The 20,906-nt window shown below is 40.8% G+C and overlaps 2 protein-coding genes across 4 annotated transcripts in view; one reads left to right on the forward strand and one right to left on the reverse strand.

Moving 5' to 3' along the window:
- Positions 1-1,815: 1,815 nt before the first annotated feature.
- ripply3 (ripply transcriptional repressor 3) lies at positions 1,816-3,013 on the reverse strand. Its single transcript, XM_072659587.1, has 4 exons — positions 2,997-3,013; positions 2,832-2,892; positions 2,678-2,739; positions 1,816-2,016 (listed from the first exon to the last, which is right to left on the reverse strand). The coding sequence occupies exons 1-4, from the start codon at positions 3,011-3,013 to the stop codon at positions 1,833-1,835; spliced, it is 324 nt and encodes a 107-aa protein (XP_072515688.1). The 3' UTR covers positions 1,816-1,832.
- A 1,250-nt stretch (positions 3,014-4,263) lies between these two features.
- hlcs (holocarboxylase synthetase (biotin-(proprionyl-CoA-carboxylase (ATP-hydrolysing)) ligase)) overlaps positions 4,264-20,906 on the forward strand; it is a 45,923-nt gene continuing 29,280 nt past the window's right edge. Inside the window, exons 1-6 of one of the 3 annotated variants that reach the window (XM_072659689.1) lie at positions 4,264-4,549; positions 6,837-6,977; positions 7,784-7,946; positions 10,131-10,573; positions 11,062-11,634; positions 12,149-12,331. In XM_072659689.1, the coding sequence (XP_072515790.1) occupies positions 4,358-4,549; positions 6,837-6,977; positions 7,784-7,946; positions 10,131-10,573; positions 11,062-11,634; positions 12,149-12,331 (1,695 nt within the window). In that variant the 5' untranslated portion in view covers positions 4,264-4,357. The remainder of the gene's footprint in view (positions 4,550-6,836; positions 6,978-7,783; positions 7,947-10,130; positions 10,574-11,061; positions 11,635-12,148; positions 12,332-20,906) is intronic. The other 2 variants (XM_072659690.1, XM_072659691.1) reach the window with 2 other exon arrangements.

Consider the following 20,906-nt stretch of genomic DNA (forward strand, 5'->3'; position numbering starts at 1 on the left):
GATCTCCTGCTCTTTCACAAGCTTGTTTCCAAAACAGCAGACTCTTCTTCTTCAGTGTGCGTAGAATCTGCTGGAGTGCCATCTTCAAACCCAATGAGGGCTACAAGTACTGAGCAAGTTTGCGGCAAACCTACAGGCCTCCTGTTCTAACCCCTGCTCCAACATGTATACTCCAACAGACTACTGACCCTCAGGTCACCAACCGATCTACCTTTAGGCAGTGTGTCTGAAGTCTTCAGGACCAGGGCTGATGATTACTGGACTATAGTGGGATTTACCATTTCTTAATCCTACGACCTGAAATGGCAGAGTTTCTACTATTTCACAACTGATCCCTCACATGGAGGGCTTGATCATCACTACACTAAGCTGGATCAGGTGCCTGGAATGAAGGAACAGTGGGTTTATTAGTATACTAGAGCAGATATACCAGCTCTAGTTCTGGAGGGCTGGTGTCCAGCACCGTTTATAGATTTCCTTGTTCAAATACGACTTACTCAATTCCTCTATACCACATTTGGAATATGTTAGAGCAAAACACCAAACAGTTTCACCTAAACAGTGAAAGTCATGAAACAAAATCATGGTGCTCCTAGATCTCTGATAAGCAGTGAAGATAAGCATGTATGAAAAACTGGTCTGAACAGTGACATACATTTAAAATTAATAATTTATTCCAAACCATTTGGATCGTTCAAGAACATCATCAGTTCTTAAGGACTGCAGTTCAAAGTGTTTGAGACAACAGCAGCACTATGGATCAGGGGCGCCACACTGGGGGAGTGAGGATGATTCTAAGGGCCTGTGACTGACAGAGACCCTAAAAAATGTATTGATTAAGTATTTTGGCAGGTCTCTTAGAGCTGTGGGGCCCAGTGTAATATCCTTTTATAATACTTAAGCATATCAGATTGAAAGTGCTGATCCAGGACCTATATATATATATATATATATATATATATATATATATATATATATATATATATATATATATATATACATTATATATCTCCTTGTATAACAGGTTATGTGATGCAAACGCAGATCCTAGGTTACAACTCTAATGGGCTGCAACATGTAGCACAGGGGTCTTTAACTGTTCTTAACCTGGTTGATCTGGAAAATCACCAAACTGTTTCAGACGCCAGGCCTTCAGGAGTTCCTTCGGTAAGACATTTCTAAGAGTAGTTTCCAGGAGAAAATAAAAGAATAAAACTCATCTAATAATAATAATACTTTATTCTTATATACACTTTTTTTCTAAACCAAAGGGCATTTACAATCATCAGTATACAAAGCATCACAGACAACCAGAAAAACAATAGTATATACAAATGCATGACAGTACTAGATATGGGCAAGACCTAATGGAGGAGCAGTTTAGGCTCTGTTTGACCAGTGGTCAAGTGGAAAATACTGGGTCACTAGACCGGAATGATAAGCAGCCCAACTGTAGAATACCTGAGAGAGCGAGATTGTTAGGAGTTTTATAGGTAAGTAGAAGAATGGAGAACATGGAGAATGGAAGGTGGGATTGGGCAGCAGTGCAGAGTTCTGCACCATCTGGAGTTTGTGAAACCATGCTCAAGCTTTTTATGTGGAAAACCAGGCCTCAGGATTAATCCCATACTAGACTGCTCTGGAAGTAAAGCCAATTGAAGAGCACAGGCTAGAAGACCTCAGGTTTGACATCCTGGTCAAGAGTACAAACATCTTTTTGCATGGTCTTTGCTGTAACACATTCTGCAAGATGTTTCTCGCCAGAGAGAGTTTAGCTAGCCAACACTCGTTTAAGAAGTAGACCAATAGTCTCTGTTCTGGGCAGATGTTCTTCAGGTGGTCCTCTGTACTGAAAGCTGCCACTCAGATTCCATCTCTTCATCGTCCTCGCTCTCCTCCTCAGAGCTGGAGTCATCATTGTAGAAGTGCAGTGTAGCTTGAACAGGGAAGCTGGCCAGGACTTTCTTTCCCAGATGGGACAAGTACTCCTGGGTCTTGGATTTGGGCAGGAACAGCCTATATGGTGAAACCAAAATGTATGAATTAACAGCCAATTAGAACACTGTAAATAATAACATGTTTTTTCTAAATATGTAAATAAATAAAGTTTTCTCTTTTTTAAAATGCTATCAAACCTTGCTATTAGTTACATAGTAGTATCTGTTAGAATTGGCTTGTGAGAATGACGATGGCCATGACATAAGCAAAACCAATAAACAGTCAAAATCTATAAAATTACAATTTTAAAGGGTACATTTCATCCAAAATTAAACTGTCCTCACTTTGTTAAATATTGTTTTTTGCTGATGTGCATAAACATTGTTCTAAATTTCAATACATGCTTGTTATTTGCATTTACACATAGGCCTATCTGCTCGTTCATGTTAAAGTAAGTGTTGCAGCCTGGAATGCTTTTTTGACTGAGACACAAAAAGGGTCAGAAAAGAGGTCAATTACATAGGTGCTGTTTTTTTCTATGGGTTTTTCTATGTTTATGTAAGAATTAATTATGACTAGCTTTGCTTCTTAAAACCATACGATTGTCATGAGTGAAAAGATAAAAACTGGAAAATGGAGGGAAAGGGCCCTTTAAGTCTGGCTGCCTTGACTAGAATTGCAAAAAAATTGAAACCGGTGATACATCTTCCACAAGTAGACAGGTCAACACAACACTCACCTCACAGGGTGATTAAAGCCTTGCATATCCTTTGAGGTCTGTCTGTGTGTTCCAGTAGTAGTCTATTAAAGGAAGAGAAGCAGTGTAAGTTTAACAGATCTATACAATTAAATTACATGATTTCTGAACAGCTTGTGGGAAGAAATGGTTTTACCTTTTCAGGCTGTGCGTCTTTTCCAGAACGAAGAGTCCATGGTCTCCACATCACTGGAGAACTAGAGGCAAAAATGTAAACAGACATAAGCAATACATAAAAAAACAAGCACTGAAACACAAGCACCTAAGAACTTAAAGATTTAGTCCATGAGTTTGGTCTTACCCAGCCAGATGACCCATGACTCTTCCAGGGTCCTGTGTGTTGAAGTGTCCAGGTGAAGCAACCCCGTCCAATATGTGTGGGAGCATCTTCTCTCTCTAACCTACAGCTCAGACTGAGAGCGAGGAGAGAGGAGACCTCCTCTTATTGCTGTTGCCCCCACCTCCTCTCCTACAGACCAACGCAGCACCTGAGTCAGATCATCAGATAAAGATCAGACCCTCAGAGCAAAAGAAAACAAGGACCTGTGCGGGGCAGGTGGGCCACAGGACCAAAGTTAAGTGTATTTATATAATAAGTGAAAATATAACTTTATTAATATGTTAAAGATACTGTAGTCTAACCATGTATATCTGCATACAAGCATATTGAAAAGATATGGTGAAGATAATATGATAATAATATGTATATTTAAGGATATTCCTGCTGTGTGCACAGTGATAAGATGATAAGTGGATAAGAAGATGGATGGATACTTAAGGTTTAACTGGCCACCCTGAACATGATTTTGTGTATTTAGTCCTGTGTAAAAGTTTGGGCACCCGTGGTCAAATTACAAGTTAATTAACTACTTAATTTAATATGTAAAAAATATATAATATATAAAAAAAAAAAAAAAAAAAAAAAAAAAAAAAAAAAAATATATATATATATATATATATATATATATATATATATATATATATATATATATATATATATATATGTGTGTGTGTGTGTCATTTGCCAAAGTAATGGCACATTAAAGACACCATGTTTTATTTTCTTCTGTATGTTTAATAAATTATAAATTATATTGATAAATAATATAATATAATTTATATAATTATAATATATACATATAAATTATATATGATATATTTATAAATTATATTATAAAATATACTATATTATGTTATATCATATTATTAACTGGCACCCGAACAGCCTTCTTCAGTATGCTAAATAAATTCAAATAGATACCTGAGGCATATAATTATATATAACATAATTAACATAAGTAATATTCTGATGTATAAGTTATTAATTTCTTTTAATTAAAGTATTACAAAAGCACCTAAATGAAGGCATACATGACTAATATTCTTCTAATACAAATGTAAGAATATTTCATATTTACGTCGTGTTTAAAATAAAGTAGATAATTAAATAAAAATACGTTCAAGATTCATAAATCGCTACATGTAAACGTTTAGGCGCACGCGCAGTGGAGCCGATGACGAGCAGGAAGAGGCGGGTGCTGTCAGTTCACAAACACGGAAGTAGGGGAACGAGAAGGAGTGTGTGAAGGTGTGTGTATGTGTGTGTGATGGTGGGAGCGGGCTGCTGCGCTCCGGGACAGCGCTGTAGCCCATGCGGTGATCATGCTCATAACGCTGTGCTACGTCTACCTGTGGGTCCGCTTCCAGAAGTGCTACACGGCGGTGATCCGCAGCGCGCTGAGGCGGCTGAGTGCGAGCCGGAGCGGGGTGGCTTTCTGCGCCCTGCGCGAGCACAGCAGCCCCCCAGCCTTCCTCACCCGGGGCAACAAGGCCATATACATAACCGAGCCGCAGGTGACTCCCACACCCGTGCATGTACACTCCCAGCACTGAAGCGTTGTTCACACATGCTGTACAAATCCGGTTTTATCGCAAGCTGATTATTCGAGTTTGCTGTTCCTGCTTAAGTGGTGCAGTAGGGACGTTTCTGGTGTGAACAGGCGCCAGAATGGACCTGCTGCACCGTTTAAGGTGGAAAATTGGAATTAGAAGAACTGACCAGTCCTGTGCAACTGGCACCAAGTCTGCATTCATACATGCAAACCTAACCCAGTTCATCTACTGTTTGTACCAGTCTGGATCAGCTCCTGTTCTCTGTGCTTATAAATAACAAGTACAGCTACAGGACACTTCTGGAGAAGTGCTGTGTACGTCAAAGGCTCCTTTATCACAAATGCCACTTTAGATGATTCTGGTCCACATATGGCCCAGTTAAGGCACTCGGTTACATGTGGCCAACAGGCGATCTGCCATGTAATAGTTTGCATCGTTCCTATTTTTTTGGCCAAAACTGGCTTTGGCACCCAGATTCCGATTAAAGGTAAAAGGTAAAGGTGCACGTATTTGTCACTGTACAGTGTGCACTGTACAGCGAAATGTGTCCTCCGCATTTAACCCATCTGGTAGTGAACACACTCACACACACACATGTGTTAGGGGCAGTGAGTACACACACACGCCCAGAGCGGTGGGCAGCCAACTCCAGCGCCCGGGGAGCAGAGAGGGTAAAGGGCCTTGCTCAAGGACCCAACAGTGGCAGCTTGCCGAGCCCGGGAATCGAACCCACAACCCTGTTATCGATATCCCGGCGCTCTAACCGCTGAGCCACCACTGCAGATCGCGGACGTTATTCCACTGGAGATTATGGGCCAGACCTGGGCATGGGCCAGGCATTTGCATTTTATCCCTCCAGCCAAAACTTAGCATAGTGACTGTAGACATGCTATTGTGCTGCCGTTCTTTACCTGTGTTAGGATCAGATGCTAAGCTGTACTGTGTGCCGATTAGTGTGCGTTATAGGTTGTGACATGCAGGCGGCCCGCATCTGAATGTCCAGTGTTGTCTTGTTGTCTTACTGTATGTCCTCCAGGTTAAGTCTGGTTCTGAGCCAGGCTCGTGTTGACATCATGTGGTTTGTGAATCGTTGGGAAAGATAGAGAACGGCAGTGTTTGCTAGATGAATGGGCCTAAAAGATGGGGGTCAGTTGCGAAGCATGATCTGTTCTGATGACTGCTGCCAGATATAGCCACATTAAAAAGACCTAAAATGGCCTTTAGTCATCATATTAAACTTGTGTACAATCAAATCATAAATTCCTCCAAAGGTTTTACTTATTTGTTATTCATCATGTTTATTGTATTGAGTCCTTGTCTATTGAGAGTTTTATTGGACTGCGACTAGACAAGCATGTGCGCATTTGCACATGTCAACAATGGGTGCAACTTAAAAGTAGCTGAATGCATTCATTAGGACAGGTGTCCACAAACTTTTGGACATATAGTGTATTTGTTAAGGAACCCAGTGGCACTACACACTGTTTTGTGTGTGTGAACCTTTTTATTTTACTTGTTTTTATATTTATATTTTACTTTTTAATGTATTTTTTTTTACTCATCGTTTTATCAAGTTTGAGGTTGCAAATCTGATTCACTGCACAAACTGAGGCCGTAGTCTTGCACTATGATCGGAGCCCAAATGGAATTCCTATGTAGTTTGAACTGCAGTTCATCTCCTGTCACTGGATGTTGGTCCGAGCACTCGGATCAGGTTTCAGTCACGTGGCAAGTATTTGAAATTGCATACCACAGACTGCAGGAACAATGGTGCTAGGCTGCACCTATGCCGTTTCCATAGCAGCCAGTTTAGATAAGGCAGAAAATGAACTTGCAACCTCAGAAGTCTAATCTGTTCACACTACCTAAGCGTGCAGATCCGAACCGAAGCGCGGAATCAGGCAGTGCTGAAAATCAGATCTGACTGCAGTGTGAACACCGCCAGTAACAAGTCAGTAACAGCCACAGATAAGGCTTGGCATGGCATTGAGCGCTGCCCCACAAGCGGCCAACATGCGATCTACCATGTGAAATTTCTGCACAGCATTCCGCAGTGTGAACACCGCCTGAGTGGACGTAGAGCTCGAATGAACACCTCCGTTAGATTTGTTCTCGAACAGTGAATAAATGCATGGGAGACTAAATGCATTAACAACCCGTGTGTCACTGGTGCTCACAGTGCTCTAACGTAATTACCTGTGTGTTGTGCCTCTCAGTAACTGCATGCCTGTTTTGTCGTTCTACCCAGGCATGTGATGACCTCAGCAAGTGGACATTGCTCTTGGGGTCCTCTCTGATTAGTGGTCCGAGAGTTGAGAATATCGCCTTTATTATAGAAGCTACAGCAGGACATAAAGCGGATCAGTCGCCTCAAAGATTAAATCCGAAAGTATGCAATATGAACACACTGCTGCTCTACTTAAAATCACACATTCACCGCATTCCAAAATTATTATGCACATTGGATTTAAGTGTCAGAAAGATACATTTTGTTTTTTTTCTGTTTTTCAGTTAAATGCATAAATGGTGTTGTGTCAAAACAGCAGCTCTGGGAGGCTATTTGGACGCTCTGCAAAGCAATTCAAGCAGAAACTCTCCAAAAAAAACTCAAGTTCAATAGATGCAAGAAGTGTGAAGGTGATATCAAAGAAGGGGTCCTATGTTAGCATGTAACTTGGCCTGTTAAGATGTTTTTGATTAAAAATAGCTTTGGATTAAGTGTGACCCCTTAATGCTGCAAATTCAACAAATCCAACAAATTCAAAAAAACATTTTCAATTCTTTACAACCTATAAAATGCATAATAATTTGGAACAGTGCATTTTGTTATCATTACAAGGTTTGTTCAGTAAAATTCAATTTATACCCTAAGTGTTGATGACTTGAAAATTATATTGACTGTCATTTGCATCGCCCATTTAGGAAAATCCTAGAAAAATATTGTTTGCATAATAATCTGGAATGCGGTGTAATTGCACAATACTGACTGTCAGACTCTCTCTGTGTGTCTAACTATAGACCTTTGCCTCCATTATATTAACCTACAGTTACCTGAGATAACCTGAATTCCTTTATATTATCATTCCTTTGCACTCCATTGTGTTCTGTTTATAAGCATCGGCTCATTCATGCATCGTACATGGTCGTGGCCCCACGTTTCTCTGAACTCTGTCTGTGTGATGTTGTTCTGCATAGGTTCTGAAGTGGTCAGACTATTGTCTTCCTCTGGCCTGCAGTCCCGGACAGCCCTACAAGGCAGTGGCTGAGGCCAGCTTGGACAACTTCAGCACTCTGGCAGTGGCTTTTCTGGAAGGTCGTCTGCAGATGGAAAATGGCCTCATACCGGAAAGAATAGTTTGTTAGTTTAATGCTTCATGCTTTATTTCTCCAATCAATTCTGACTTAATGTAGATGATGGATACTGTGCATGCTTTTGTGTTTTTCTGACTCTGACACACCCTAACTCGGCACATGAGGAGCTTGTTAATTAGTTAAATTATTTGTGAGAATTGATATTTCCTGCTCCTGGGCTCCCCCTATTGTCGGGAAGTGGAATTTGGGCTTTTAACCAGCCCTAAAGGATGCATTTCTGGAGAACCTGAGAGATCATCGAAAGAATCATGTGGAATCAGTCATTGAAAGAGTCATGTTGGCTGAAGCAGTAGAGTAATATTGCAGGATATTCCAAATATGCAACACTATGCAGTTCTCATGAGCACTATTTTCCCTATTACAGGACAGTGGTGTATTCATAAGATTTTGATGCTGTTCCATAATGACAAAAATACTACGTAATGTTGCTTTCATGATTTTAGTTAGGTGTGCAGGCTGGGAAAACACAAATAAATGCACAGATATGAGACTGATATAATGCAGATGTTGGGAACCTCTGGTGTAGATGACCACCATAGTATACATGTCTCTGTTTATATGTGTAAGTATGGGTTCATGAACTAAAGGACTTGATGTTTTTTAATACTACCCAGCATTATGTACCATTTATTTAGATTTTTTTGGAATTAATCATGTAAATCATGTACAGGTATTGTCTGCTGAATTATCCAGATAGACAATATTCAGTTAATTCTGTAAAGGAATATGACATGACAATGTGTTAGAGTCGTATCCTATAGCTCACATTGTCCCTTTTAAGTTTTAAAATAGCCATGTAACTAACAACTGTGAGATGTTCTAATGTTACTTAATAATTTAATATGAAAACTGTTGGCTTATTGACTGATGCCATACAACAGGGGTGTGGCAATTCGGGCCCTTGCCCCCCAGATTTGTGCTTTTCCTGCTCAAGCACACCTGATTCAACTTAGCTGTGGGTTAGTAGGCCTGTTAGAGCAGGGAAATCAGCAAACTGCCCTCCCCTGCCATGAAAGAACCACACGATTCCATGAAGAGCCATGTTTGTGAAAGAGATCTGTTTGGGTGAAGAACCTTTAAGTTGGTAAAAATGGGTAAATTGTCTTTACAAGGTCTACACATCTCCCTTACAAATATACACTATTGTGCACAGACAGCATTTAACACTGATAACATTAAGTGGTTCTTTGTGTTCATTTGGTTGAAAGACAAAATATTGCCCAACTGGTACATTTGGCACCCTGCTTCTGGACGAGCTTCTGAAAGCAGCTCTCCTGTTTTTGTCTCACCTGTAGTTTCAGTTGCATCTATGTTGAAATATTTACCAGGCAGAAAATCAACATTTATATTGGAGGAGATAAATGAGGAGGGGAAAAAGTTACGCAAGCATTCCAATGCTATTTGTAGCCACAAGTTTCGAAATGGCTTAAAAAAAAAACACAAAACCAGTGCAAAAGTCTGGTGCTGTCAAGGACATTGAATTTCATAGGCAGACTGCAATAATTTTAGTAAGTTCATTTTATGTAAGCTGTGTTCAGTCAGCTCAGTTTTGTCTTGTTGAAAATAAGTTTTATTAGTATTGAAGATGTAGTTTTCTTCTTATCTTGTAGGTTTTTATTTTTAGTGGTTTAACTCAAAAGCTGTATGGACAAAAGTATTGGGACACCTGTGCTTTCATTGTTTTGTTTTTTTCCATAATCAAGGGCATTTTGTTGGAGTAACTGTCTCTACTGTCCATGGAAGGCTTTCTACTAGATTTTGGAGCATTGCTGTGAGGATTTGATTACAATTAGTGAGGTCAGGATGTTGGATTCCAGAGAACACAGTTTCACTGCTGTTGACTGCAGTTCAATGCTGGGGGCTTTTTACCCCTCTAGCTACCATGTCCAGCATTAGGCATTGTGCCAATTGGTTAATGTTTATCTGCTCCAGAGAGTCCTATTCTATTGGCATCTATTGGAGTGCTTCTGTACCGTAAGAGCATTTGCACACCTGTGTCAGCAGTAGCTGCAACTAAAAGTAGCTGAGTGTGTTTATTAGAAGGTGTGTCCTCAAACATTTAGACACACTGTACAGAATTGATTATCAGGCCAACGGTGATTGCAATTTTGAATTTGATCATTTCTTTGATTTTGTATAATTTACTATTGAACCCTTTTTCTCTGTATAGCGGTGTTGATCAGGGAATCTGCACTGAAAGAACTCTTTGAAAAGCAGCAGTCGGACACAGGGAAGACACTTCACTACGTGCCAAAAGGTGTCGTTCTGTCCGCCGCCTCTCCTTGCGAGCAGGAGGTTGTGGATGTGCTGCAGGTCCAGAGGAAGAGCAGCCTGCGTCTGTCAGCAGCACGCCGCGACTCGGACGCATCCAGCGCAGGCAGCGAACGCAGGGCTTTGCGTGACCAGCAGGTGTCCGAATCAGAGCACGCAGCAGAGCACCACCACATGGAGGGCCATCACTTGCACCTCTCCAGCTGCCACGAGTGCCTGGAGCTGGAGAACAGCACCATCCTGTCTGTGAAATACGCCTCAGTGGAGAACATCCCCGACCTGCCCGATGACTACGAGTGCTCAGGAGCGGATGATGAGGAGGAGGTGGGTGACAGCTTCTCGGTAGGCCTGCACTGTTTATTGTTTGTTAAGGGTTATCACAATATAGGCCTTTCATAAGGCTGGAATATGCATATGAGACCTGTACCAAATCAGTGGATGTATCTTTGATGGCTGTGAACAATTTGACCAATCTCAGACCCACTGGTCAAGCTGTCTGTGTTTTTATGAATGAAGTCAGTTTCCAAAGAGGCCATGGGAAATATGGGAAAAATGTAATCTCAATACACTAGAAAGTAAAATATTAACCCCTTAGACCCTATATTTAAGCCCATATTTAGTTAGTCTCATTACTGCATTACTGTCATAATTAACATCAGTTTCATAGGCCCTACAATAGAACCCTGTGGGACTCTCAATGTAGCTGAATGCATTCCTAAGAAAAGGTGTCCACAAACATTTGGACATATAGTGCATGTTATATTCTCTATTAAGAGCTGATATTATGTAATAGTATAACTACAACTTGACAATTTGTTCTTATCCTGCAGCCCTATTTCTCAGGCCAGAGCCGGCGAATGAACGTCAGCGGAAAGCCCCCCAACGTGCTGGTGTTCACAGGCGGTTGTGAAGAACGCTATGAGCGCGTACGCTCCCTGCTGGCTGAGTGCATTGACGCGGACAGCTATACCATCTACCCTCTGCGGCCACAGCAGGCGCTGGGCGAACCCTGGCTGGAGAGCGCTCTGCTGCTGGTGCTGGCCACTGAGCAGCCGCTCACGCCCCAGCTGCAGCTGCGATTCCTAGACTACCTGAGCCAGGGTGGTAAGGTCCTGGGTCTGTCCAGCACACTGTGTCCTGCCGGACTCCGACTGAAGCCCAGAGAGGCACGGAGAGACCGCATCTGCAAGCTGAGCTTCACCAAGGCGGACAGCTCGGAGGTGCAGCTGAGTGTGCTGGCCAGTGGCAGTGTGTACAAGCGTGAGCCTCAAGAGGGCAGCAGCAGCGCACAGGTGGAGCTGTGGGGAGAGCTGAGCGCTGAGGAGAAAGAAGGGGAGGAAAAGGACATGGTCATCGTCAGAGTGACACAGGGGGAGGACAGTGGGGAAGCCGTCCTGTGTCAGGTAGAGCAAATGGGAACAAATATGGAACGAGAACTTGTTATAGATCAGATTTTTTTAAGGGTGTGTGAACACAAATCTGATGTTTGACTCATGACGGATCTGATTTTTTGAGGCTGGATGAACATTAAAATCTGTATTTTTTTTTTATTTTTTTTTTATTCATGACCGATCAGATTTTTAACAAAGACTGTAATAAGAAATATTTAGCATTATTGACACTGTGAAGCAGCTAATGAGCTTTATGTTTATTTTAATGTTAAGTGTATGCAAACTAACTGTGATCTGTATTACTCTTATACTATAAACAAGAAAAATAACAAAAGCTTTACATTTGGGTAGGTTAAACTGCATTGGCCCTAGATATTGTCGATATTGTCAGATTTTCTTTGTCAATAAGTGAAAAATGGAGATACAATTTTTGATCACAATGATATTTATTAATGAGAATGAAAATGTACTTTTGGCAGATTTTAATATTTCTTTTTCTAATATTATTTCTCTCTCCTGCCCGCAGGTGCGTTTGGAAACCGCTCCAGACACTGAGCAGGTGCAGAACTCTGCTGGTTTCTCTGAGCTGAAAATGAGTAATGCAAGGCGATATGAGGTTCTGACTGAGATCCTCACCTCTTTGGGGCTGAGCTGTGAGCTGAGTCAGGTGCCTCCACCCAGCCCTGTGTACCTGCTCTCCACCCAGCCGGTGAGTAACACTGACAAAACCCATGCATGTATAACATCCGCCCTGCCTGAAAAAAGCTAAAACGTATACAAGTAAACATTTAGTAGTGTTCCTCTCTCGTTCCCCCATTCAGTTCAACAAAAGCATTAGTAACTTTGCATTAGTGCTGCTCTTCACTGACAAACTTTATTATCACATACAGTTGCAATTATAAATTATTCAACCCCATCATAATGGAAAAATTGCGTCTTTGTTTCATCGCTCCACAGAAGTTTTGGGATTCTGTTCTGTGGAGCGATGAAACAAAGCTGCAATTTTTCCATTATGTTTGAATCACAAGTATGTCTGAAGGGGGAAGAATAAAGCATACACTGAAAGGAACACCCTGCCTACTGTGAAGAATGGCGGAGGCTCAGTGTTGCTCTGGTGACTTGCATTCTCTGGCTCTGCAAACCTAAAATGTGTGCAGGGCAAGATGAATTGAATTAAGTTTCAGAAATCCCAGGAGAAAACATCATGTCTTCTGTGAGAAGGCTGAAGCTTGGCTATTATTGGACCTTGATATCCCAAACATACCTCAAAGTCCACCAAGGCGTGTGATTGCAACTGATACACAGGACTTGTTGTTTTCATAAAACCACATATTTGCCAGGATAATGAGCTCCAAATGACATCCAGTTAGAATCCATAGAATTTAAGTTAATAAAATGGAAGAAAATAAATAACAGTTAAACTTCAGAACAGATACCCTGACAATCACCTGTAGAATTTGCTAGTGCAATCCAGAGCTCATAGGACTATCAATAGTGGTAAGCCTCCCTGGTCCTTAGGCAGCAAAGCAGCCCCAAAGCATGATACTACCACCCCCATGCTTAACAGTTGGGATGAGGGTCTTAAGTAGGAATGCAGCGTTTGCTGTTCCATTTTTATATATTCATGCGTTCATCTGTCCATAGTAAATTATTCTAGTAGGCTTTAGGTATATCCATGTGCTCTTAAAAGAACTTCAGACAGGCCGCAGCATTTTGGAGAGTAGTGGCTTTCTCCTTGCTTTTCATCTTTTCATGCTCCTTCTAAGCAATCTTGCCTCATTTATTTGCTTGTTTTTTCTTTATATATTTTTAAGAATTTAAGCAAGCTCTGATCTTGTGAATTTTACCTATTTCGTTCAAAACAGTCTGACAAACCCAGCAAACGATGCACACTGAAAGTCCTGCTTTATTGAGAGTAAATGGCACATAAACAAACAGTTTTTAAACTAAACTTAAGTTTTGCAGGTGCTTTGAATACTATGGAGTGGTCTAGACTGACCTTTTCACACTACGGTCACTCTGTAACGTCTACGACAAAAGTGCCTTTAAGTGATTAATTTTCCCATGAGGCCACACTGCGTTTAAAGCCAGGCAGAGCCCAATTGTTTCATCAGTTGATCAGAAATATCCTTAGGCACCCCTTCTTTTTTCCCTCTCCCATTCAAGGCAGCATGTTTTTGATCGCCCCTCAGGGTCTGAAAAGCTCATTGCATGTGGTTGACATGCATTTACATAAAACACGTAAATCTTTGCCACATGTGAAACCTGTCTGTACTGGTTTCTCTCTCTCTTTCTGCAGTTCCATCTTAAACATTTTTTACATGCCAATTATGGCCCAGAGGCCATAAAGTTTTAATAAATATACAGCCATGTGAAGCTATTAGGACACCCCATGAAAACCTGTGTCTTTGTGAACATATTTAAACATTTACATGATTGTCATTTGAACAATATTGGAAGATGGAGGTAATTTAACTAAACGCATAAAACTGAAAATGTCTTTTTAAATCATTCGTAAAATATAATTAAAAGAACTTCAATTTTCTTGTGAGGAAAAAGTTGGACACCCCCCAGTTAATCACTACTTGGAATCAGGTGCAGGACATCAGCTGCAGATGATCAGAACATCCTTAGAGATGATTTTGAAGGAGCGTGTCTTCTTTAAACCTCACACTTTTCGTCTGGTTTGCACTTGATTGCTGATTAAAGTGAGTGGGATCACCATGGCCAGATCCAAAGAGATCTCTGAGGCTTTCAGAAAGAAGGTTGGAGAGGCAGATGAGTCTGGAAAGGAAATTAAAAAGTTATCAGAGAAATTATAAATTAGACATTCCAGTGTCCACTGTCCAAATGAAACAACTGCCAGACTGCTTTAGCCAGTTTACTGGTCCACTCAACCCAAGAGTAGACCACAGAATGTGTAAAGTCTCCAACAATTGTGGGACATCACCCTTTCACAAAGCACATTCCTGCCCTGATGTGTTCTTTTTCCCTCCCTTTTCATTTATTTATTTATTTATTTATTAACAGCAAAGGGATGTGTCCTTTTTGCACGCATCCAATGATTATCATACTTGTGCGTTTTTCTTCTGATTGTAGATGCTGAACTTTTGCATTCAATTGCGGTAAGAGCTACTTTTAGGTCCCGTGATGACATTTTAGGATTGTTGGAGACTACGCATCTCTACACATCTTACGGTCTACTCTTGGGCTTGGCCATGCTGTCATTTGTTTCACTTGGGACGTCTGATTTCGAATTGTTCTGAGATCATTTTAAATTCCTTTCCCAGACTCATCTGCATCTACCGCCTTCTTTCTGGCCTCAGAGAGCTCTTTGGATCTGGCCATGGTGATATCAGTCACTTTAACAATGAGTAACAAACCAAGCTAAATGTAAATAGGACAGGCTCTGTGCGACTTCGGCAAGTGTTACAGAGCAGTCAACGCTCCACAGTGGAGCAGTTAACCTCTGTAATGACCACATTTCATCACCTCATGCCTCAGTATGTGTGCATATATGGTCATAATATTCTGACATGATGCTGCAAAACCGAAGATGGCTGGAACGGACATGGTGTTAGGATTTGGTCAGATTGTATGTGCAGATTTTTCTGCAGATGTCATTAATGTCTAAAAGGACTGTGGCCTTGACTTGCCTACTATGTCAAATTAGCACCACCTAAAGGTCTACCTAGTTTGTATAGGAATAGAATTGTCCACTAGGTGGAAGCATGGGTCCATCAGCTTCTCAGATGATGATCAGCACTTTTTGAGTTATGGGACTGAGTAGACCAGCTCTATTATTATGTCTCTACATCTTTCAAAGTCCAGAGTGGAAGTATGGTTGTAAAAATTAGGGACATTATTAAATCTGCCACCCTCCCTACTATAATGTCCAAACTTTATACTGCTGAAAATGACCACAGTTTGGAAGCTTTGACTGGACCTTGGACGTCAGAGCTGTGCTTGGGTTCCCTGCGCTCCGTTTGGAGATCATTTACAGCATGATGTTTGAGTGATTTCTGACAAGTTAGTCATTTATTCCCTCCACTTAGCCTCAGCCGGCCCTTCTCTCTGACACACAATCGAATTTCCAAGAACGGTAACCTATCGCTGTTGTTATTTTATTATTTCCATGAGGTTTGTTTGGGTTTAAGTGTGACATTTGACCCCTGCCCCGGCCACTCCGTTACAACAAACAGCCTTCTGATGGGAACCCGATTGCTTCCAGACAGAGTGCATGTGTGTGTTTGCTGCAGGGGGAATAGAGCGCGCTCTGTGCACCTTGCTGTGCTGAAGAGAGACGGGACTGTTTGAGGAACGCAGGCTCATCTCCACCAGCTCACACACTGAGGGACGCCTCATCAGCAGGGGCTTTCACTAAAAGATACACACACACACATAGACACTGTATATTCTGCTCTGTTGAGCATTCCAGAGAGACGGTCTTACCATGTCTACTTTTCCTCCTTCTGCAGGTTCTTATTTACGCTCATGTCTTTATACATCCTCAAATGCTGTCTTCGTTAGTAATGGTCATTAATGCGAAAACAAAAGTGTGTCCATCTGTATTTCGTAGGTTCTCTTATTCTAAATAACTTCCCTTATTTTCATCATTGCAGTCCTATATACGTTTTCTTGCCAACAGAGCTCCACAAGTTCTCAATCTCCTGAACTTAATCACTCCCCAAGGTTTTCCAGAACGTAGTGAGCAGTGTGGCATCTTGACTTTTCCTGGTATAGAAAGATGTTTTTCTTACTCATTTAAAAAGGAGTTTCAGAACGCTTGCATCAAGTTGCTATCAGGGGAAGATTTATGCAGATCTAAGCAAAAGCTTGTTAAGACCAGTAACTTGGTTCATCATTTTCACTCACTGAGCCTTTAATGCAATTTCACTGTCTTTTTCAGTTGCCATTAATACCCAGACGCCACAGCTATTGCCAGTGATATAATTTATTAATTATTTCTATGAATATTTATTCATTTGAATAAACTAGCTGAGTAGTAGTGTATGTGAGTAAATCCACTGTTTTCGTCATGCAAACCAGTAATTCTGTAAAATGCTTTAACTCTTACATTAGAATAATACAAATAAAACTCTAAACAGTTTTAAACAAAATGTGGTGTTGGTTAGTCAGGTTATTGATTTAGGTCAAATAGATTTGACAGCTAGAAGAGGGCAGCTAGTGGAGCACAGCTAGAAGAACACTGGTTTGGTTGCTAGACACTGAATAGATTTGTTCAGCTCAGTCAGCAGCTCACCTGATTTACTTTAATAAAGATCTGATTAGCTGAACTGGGTACTACATAATAACTATAGATTTTAGCCGTTATTAAGGAGAGCTTCAGAAATAATTAAGCCAACACGCAACTCTGTTTATCTTTATTTTATTTCTTTTAACATTAACAGTTGTACTGTATTTCTAAAGAAATAGTAAACAGAGTTTGGAAATTAACTCATGGTCTGCACTGCATTTATATTTATGTATATATTTGTCTTACAAACATATTTCATATACTTTTGCTAATCTCAATACTCGATATTCACTGTCAATATTTTAGCCAATGTGTGTTCTGTTCTGTACTCTACTCTCTGTTGGAGTCCGACCACAGTGACCTCTGTCGTGTAGGAAAAGAGCACACAGTGACCAGCGTTTCAATAATGCTGCCTCTTTAAACGGACTGTGATGGGGAAAGACGTGGGTTGAGGCTGATAAGTATGTTAAAAAATAAACATAAATAAATAGAACATTGAAAAAAAGTTTTTTTTTACAGACAGTACAACTTGCAAGCTATTAATTAAGGTTCACTCCTCTTTAGAAGGATGGAACTGCTTTGTTATGCTATTGCAGTATCAGTATGTCAGTATTCATATGTAGATAAGGCCACTAATATTGACATTTGAATTTGCACTAATGTGTGTTTTGTAGAAAGGACTATCCTCCTTCCCGTGTTTCAAGCGTAAATGTCCATCATGATGTAATTATATTGAAAAAGTAGAGCAAAATTCTACACTCTTAAAGGTGCTTCACTTTTTTCTTTAAACAATTCCATAGAAGCACCATGTTTGTAATTCAGACATCTGTGTGAAGAACCTTTTAAAAGTCTGAAACGCTTCACTTATTCAATAATGATTCTTTACATTATAAGGGTTCTACGCTCTCTCACATAGCACCTTTATTTTTCAGTGAACAGACCGTACTTCAGTTTTTGCATTTATACAGTAAATGTCATTCCAGCATAGTCTCTTTCACTCCCTCAGAGCTCGGGGCTTCTGTTTTTTAGGTGGTGGGGGATCAGCTGGTTTGTGGCGCGTCCTTGTTGTGGAACCCCTTTCACTGGCACGTTGTCTGATTAGGGAAACCCCCTCCAGTGTCGGTGTTAACAGGCCCACAGGGACACCATCATTAGCACCTCTTTACAGTCGCCGCAGTAGAGACGTGCCGCTAAGCCTTTCTAATTGATTAAACATCAATGTGTTGGCTAATTTGAAGCATGCTAATTACAGCGTCATCCTCCCCTCTCAGACTCTTTAACAGCGCCAGATGTCCAGCGGAGAGGCTGGTAGCGTGTGGTTCATTTTGATGCAGCAGACAAAATTCTCTCCTCATGGAAGAAATGCTCAGGAAAACAAGTCCGTCTAGCCCTACCGTGCAATTTGTTTGAATGAGTGTTTTCTTTCTGGGGTTTCCGAGGCACTTTTCCTGTTGATATTTTTAGTGGCTTTTTTTTCGTGTCTTTTGAGGTTGAGCCTTTTATGAAATATGAAATAGGGCGAGAGCAGTTCAGGGCAGTGCTTCAGTGCATTTGGGAGGAGGCGTTCACGCTTTTCACTACCCCTCTTCACAGCTCTGCTGCAAATGTAAAGCTATGTCTACAGTATATTAGTTGATGTTGGGGTGTTTTTTATTTATTTATTTATTTATTTATTTATTTATTTTTAATTGCTCTCGGCACTAAATATGTCCGTTTCAAGGTAAAATGGTTGTATAAAAAAGTAAAATTGTAATTTTCCAAGAGAATTAAACCACTTTTGATGGAATTCAATGTAGAAATATTTTATTCCAAGTCATTCAGAGCGTTTCTAACAGCCTGTTCATCATGAAATCACAATGGACACAACGTCAAGAACATCTACCAGATTCCAAATATGTCAAAAAGTACAAAAAAACCCAGCTAAAATGGAGATACAAGGTTTTTGTGTGGCCGCGACAATATTAACTGCCTGCTTTACCAGACTGCCTTTGTACCATACACACACGTGCATGTCCAGACACACCCTAGAGACCCTCAGCACTGCTCTGGAGAAGCCAGCTGAAAAATGTTGAAGGTGATAACACGTGATTGTAATGCGCCGAGTGCTGCCGGGCTTTAAAGCCTTCGTCCAAAAGAGGCTTCACTTTGCATCACTTGCATCACTTTGACGCTTCAAATTAATTACTTTTTTTAATCCTTTACTCTCCTGAAACATCCTATTTATTTTCATTAATCTTTTATTAATCATCACACCCTCTAGTTTCTGTATCATATCATAATTACACCCCATAATTTCATCTGTGTGTTGTCAGCTTTGACACGAAGTGCCATTCTGCTTCAGTCACATTAATAAGCTTGATTTATATTTATGTTTCACTCAATACAACAGAGCGTTTCCATGGTCACAAGACAAGGACGTCTAACCCCCCCCCCGGTCTAATCGCATGATTACAAATAGGCACCGGCCGAATGAAAGCCCTTCTCCTGATTAAGAGCGCATTCCCTCAGGATGAGCAAGTGTGTTTATCTTGTGCATTCTTCAAAAAATATGAGCGAATTTGTCCAAAGAGTTGGGAGGGGGGAGAAAAGAAATCCCCTGAAGCGACTGAAGAGTGTGGCCATGCTGATTAATTGAGTTTGATCAGAGAGCAGCGCTACGAGCAAACTGGCCTGCTCAGGGGAAGAAAGCTGTAACACAGCCAGAGTGCTCACTAATTGATTATCCATGCGCGCTGATCACTTCATTCCCCCCCCCCCAGAGTGTCTGTGTCCAAGTACTTGCAAACGGGTCAGACAAAGTGGCATGAGGATCTCCTGGGATCTAATTGAAGGGCCGGTAAAATGCACAAAGCAGTTCGCTGTGGTTCTCTATCACAACTTAATGTTCTTCACTGTGATTCAGTTTGTTAATTAGCCGTTGATTGCTGGGCTGTATAGCTCTCTATCCCGATATGGGAATTGTGGGCTGATAACAGTGCAGATGTAGAAGTGTAGAGTTTGGGATCTGTGTAGATTTGCATTGCTGCTGTACACTATACAGACAAGTATTGGGACACCTGCTCATTCAGTGTTTCTTTCAAAATCAATGAAATAAACTAACTAAAAACTAAATAAATAAATTATCCTGTTTTTGTTGGAGTAACAGTCTCTACTGTCCAAGAAACTGTCCAATTTGATTGCATTCAGTGCGTACAGGAGCGTTCCAGGGGTAAGGATGTTGCATGATCATCACCCCACCCCACCTCATCCCCAACTGCCCAACATATCCCAAAAGTACTGGGTGGAAGCACTTCTCCACAGCTCAGTGCTGGAGGGCTTTATACCCTTTTAGCCCACGCCTGGCATTGTTTCAGTATGTTTGTGTTGTAGTAGAGTCCTATTGTAGTGGCAATACTTCTCTATTGTATCTGTTTCAGCAATGGGTGCAACTTAAAGGGCAGTCTACAAACATTTGGAAAAAAGGGTATTGAAAGTGTTATAGAAGCAGTCAAATAAGTTAAAAAGTTTCTAATAATTTTCATCCAGTATCAGTTTGTAAGATTGATCAAATGCAGACACCTGTGCAGTTCTGATCATTGTCAGCCCTAATCAGATGCTCCCTGTGTGAACCAGTGAACCAACCCACTTTACATACAATAAAGAAACATTTTGTTGAAATATTTACCTTATGATAACCTTCAAAATCATTTTGATGCTCCACTGACTTCCTGATGCTAACAGGAAAAATGGCATTTCCGTCATTGCACTAACTATGTAACTAGTGGAACATGAATGAGACCCCCTGTAAGAACTGCGTAATGCTACCCCAGCTTTGTCAGTTCTTTGTTCACCTTCGTTTACTCCTGATGGCGGCTCTGTACTCTTAGCGAGATTTGTATTTATTTCACTGGTGTATCAGTAAATTACACTCCACACCTATAGGTGGAGCCCAGGAGTGAAAAATACCTGTTGTTGCATAATACTGCTTTAAAACAGTCGACAGCTTAGAAGTAATATTAAAGTGATTACAATATCCCTTTTACTGTAA

Source organism: Salminus brasiliensis, chromosome 16 (assembly GCF_030463535.1).
Source record: "Salminus brasiliensis chromosome 16, fSalBra1.hap2, whole genome shotgun sequence".
Lineage (NCBI taxonomy): Eukaryota > Metazoa > Chordata > Actinopteri > Characiformes > Bryconidae > Salminus > Salminus brasiliensis.

Excerpts from the sequence above, each read along its gene's own strand:
- ripply3 (XM_072659587.1), bottom strand. Across the intron at positions 2,740-2,831 it reads AAGACGCACAGCCTGAAAAG|ACTACTACTGGAACACACAG; the intron begins GTAAAACCATTT and ends TTCCTTTAATAG. Across the intron at positions 2,017-2,677 it reads GGCTTTAATCACCCTGTGAG|GCTGTTCCTGCCCAAATCCA; the intron begins GTGAGTGTTGTG and ends TTCACCATATAG.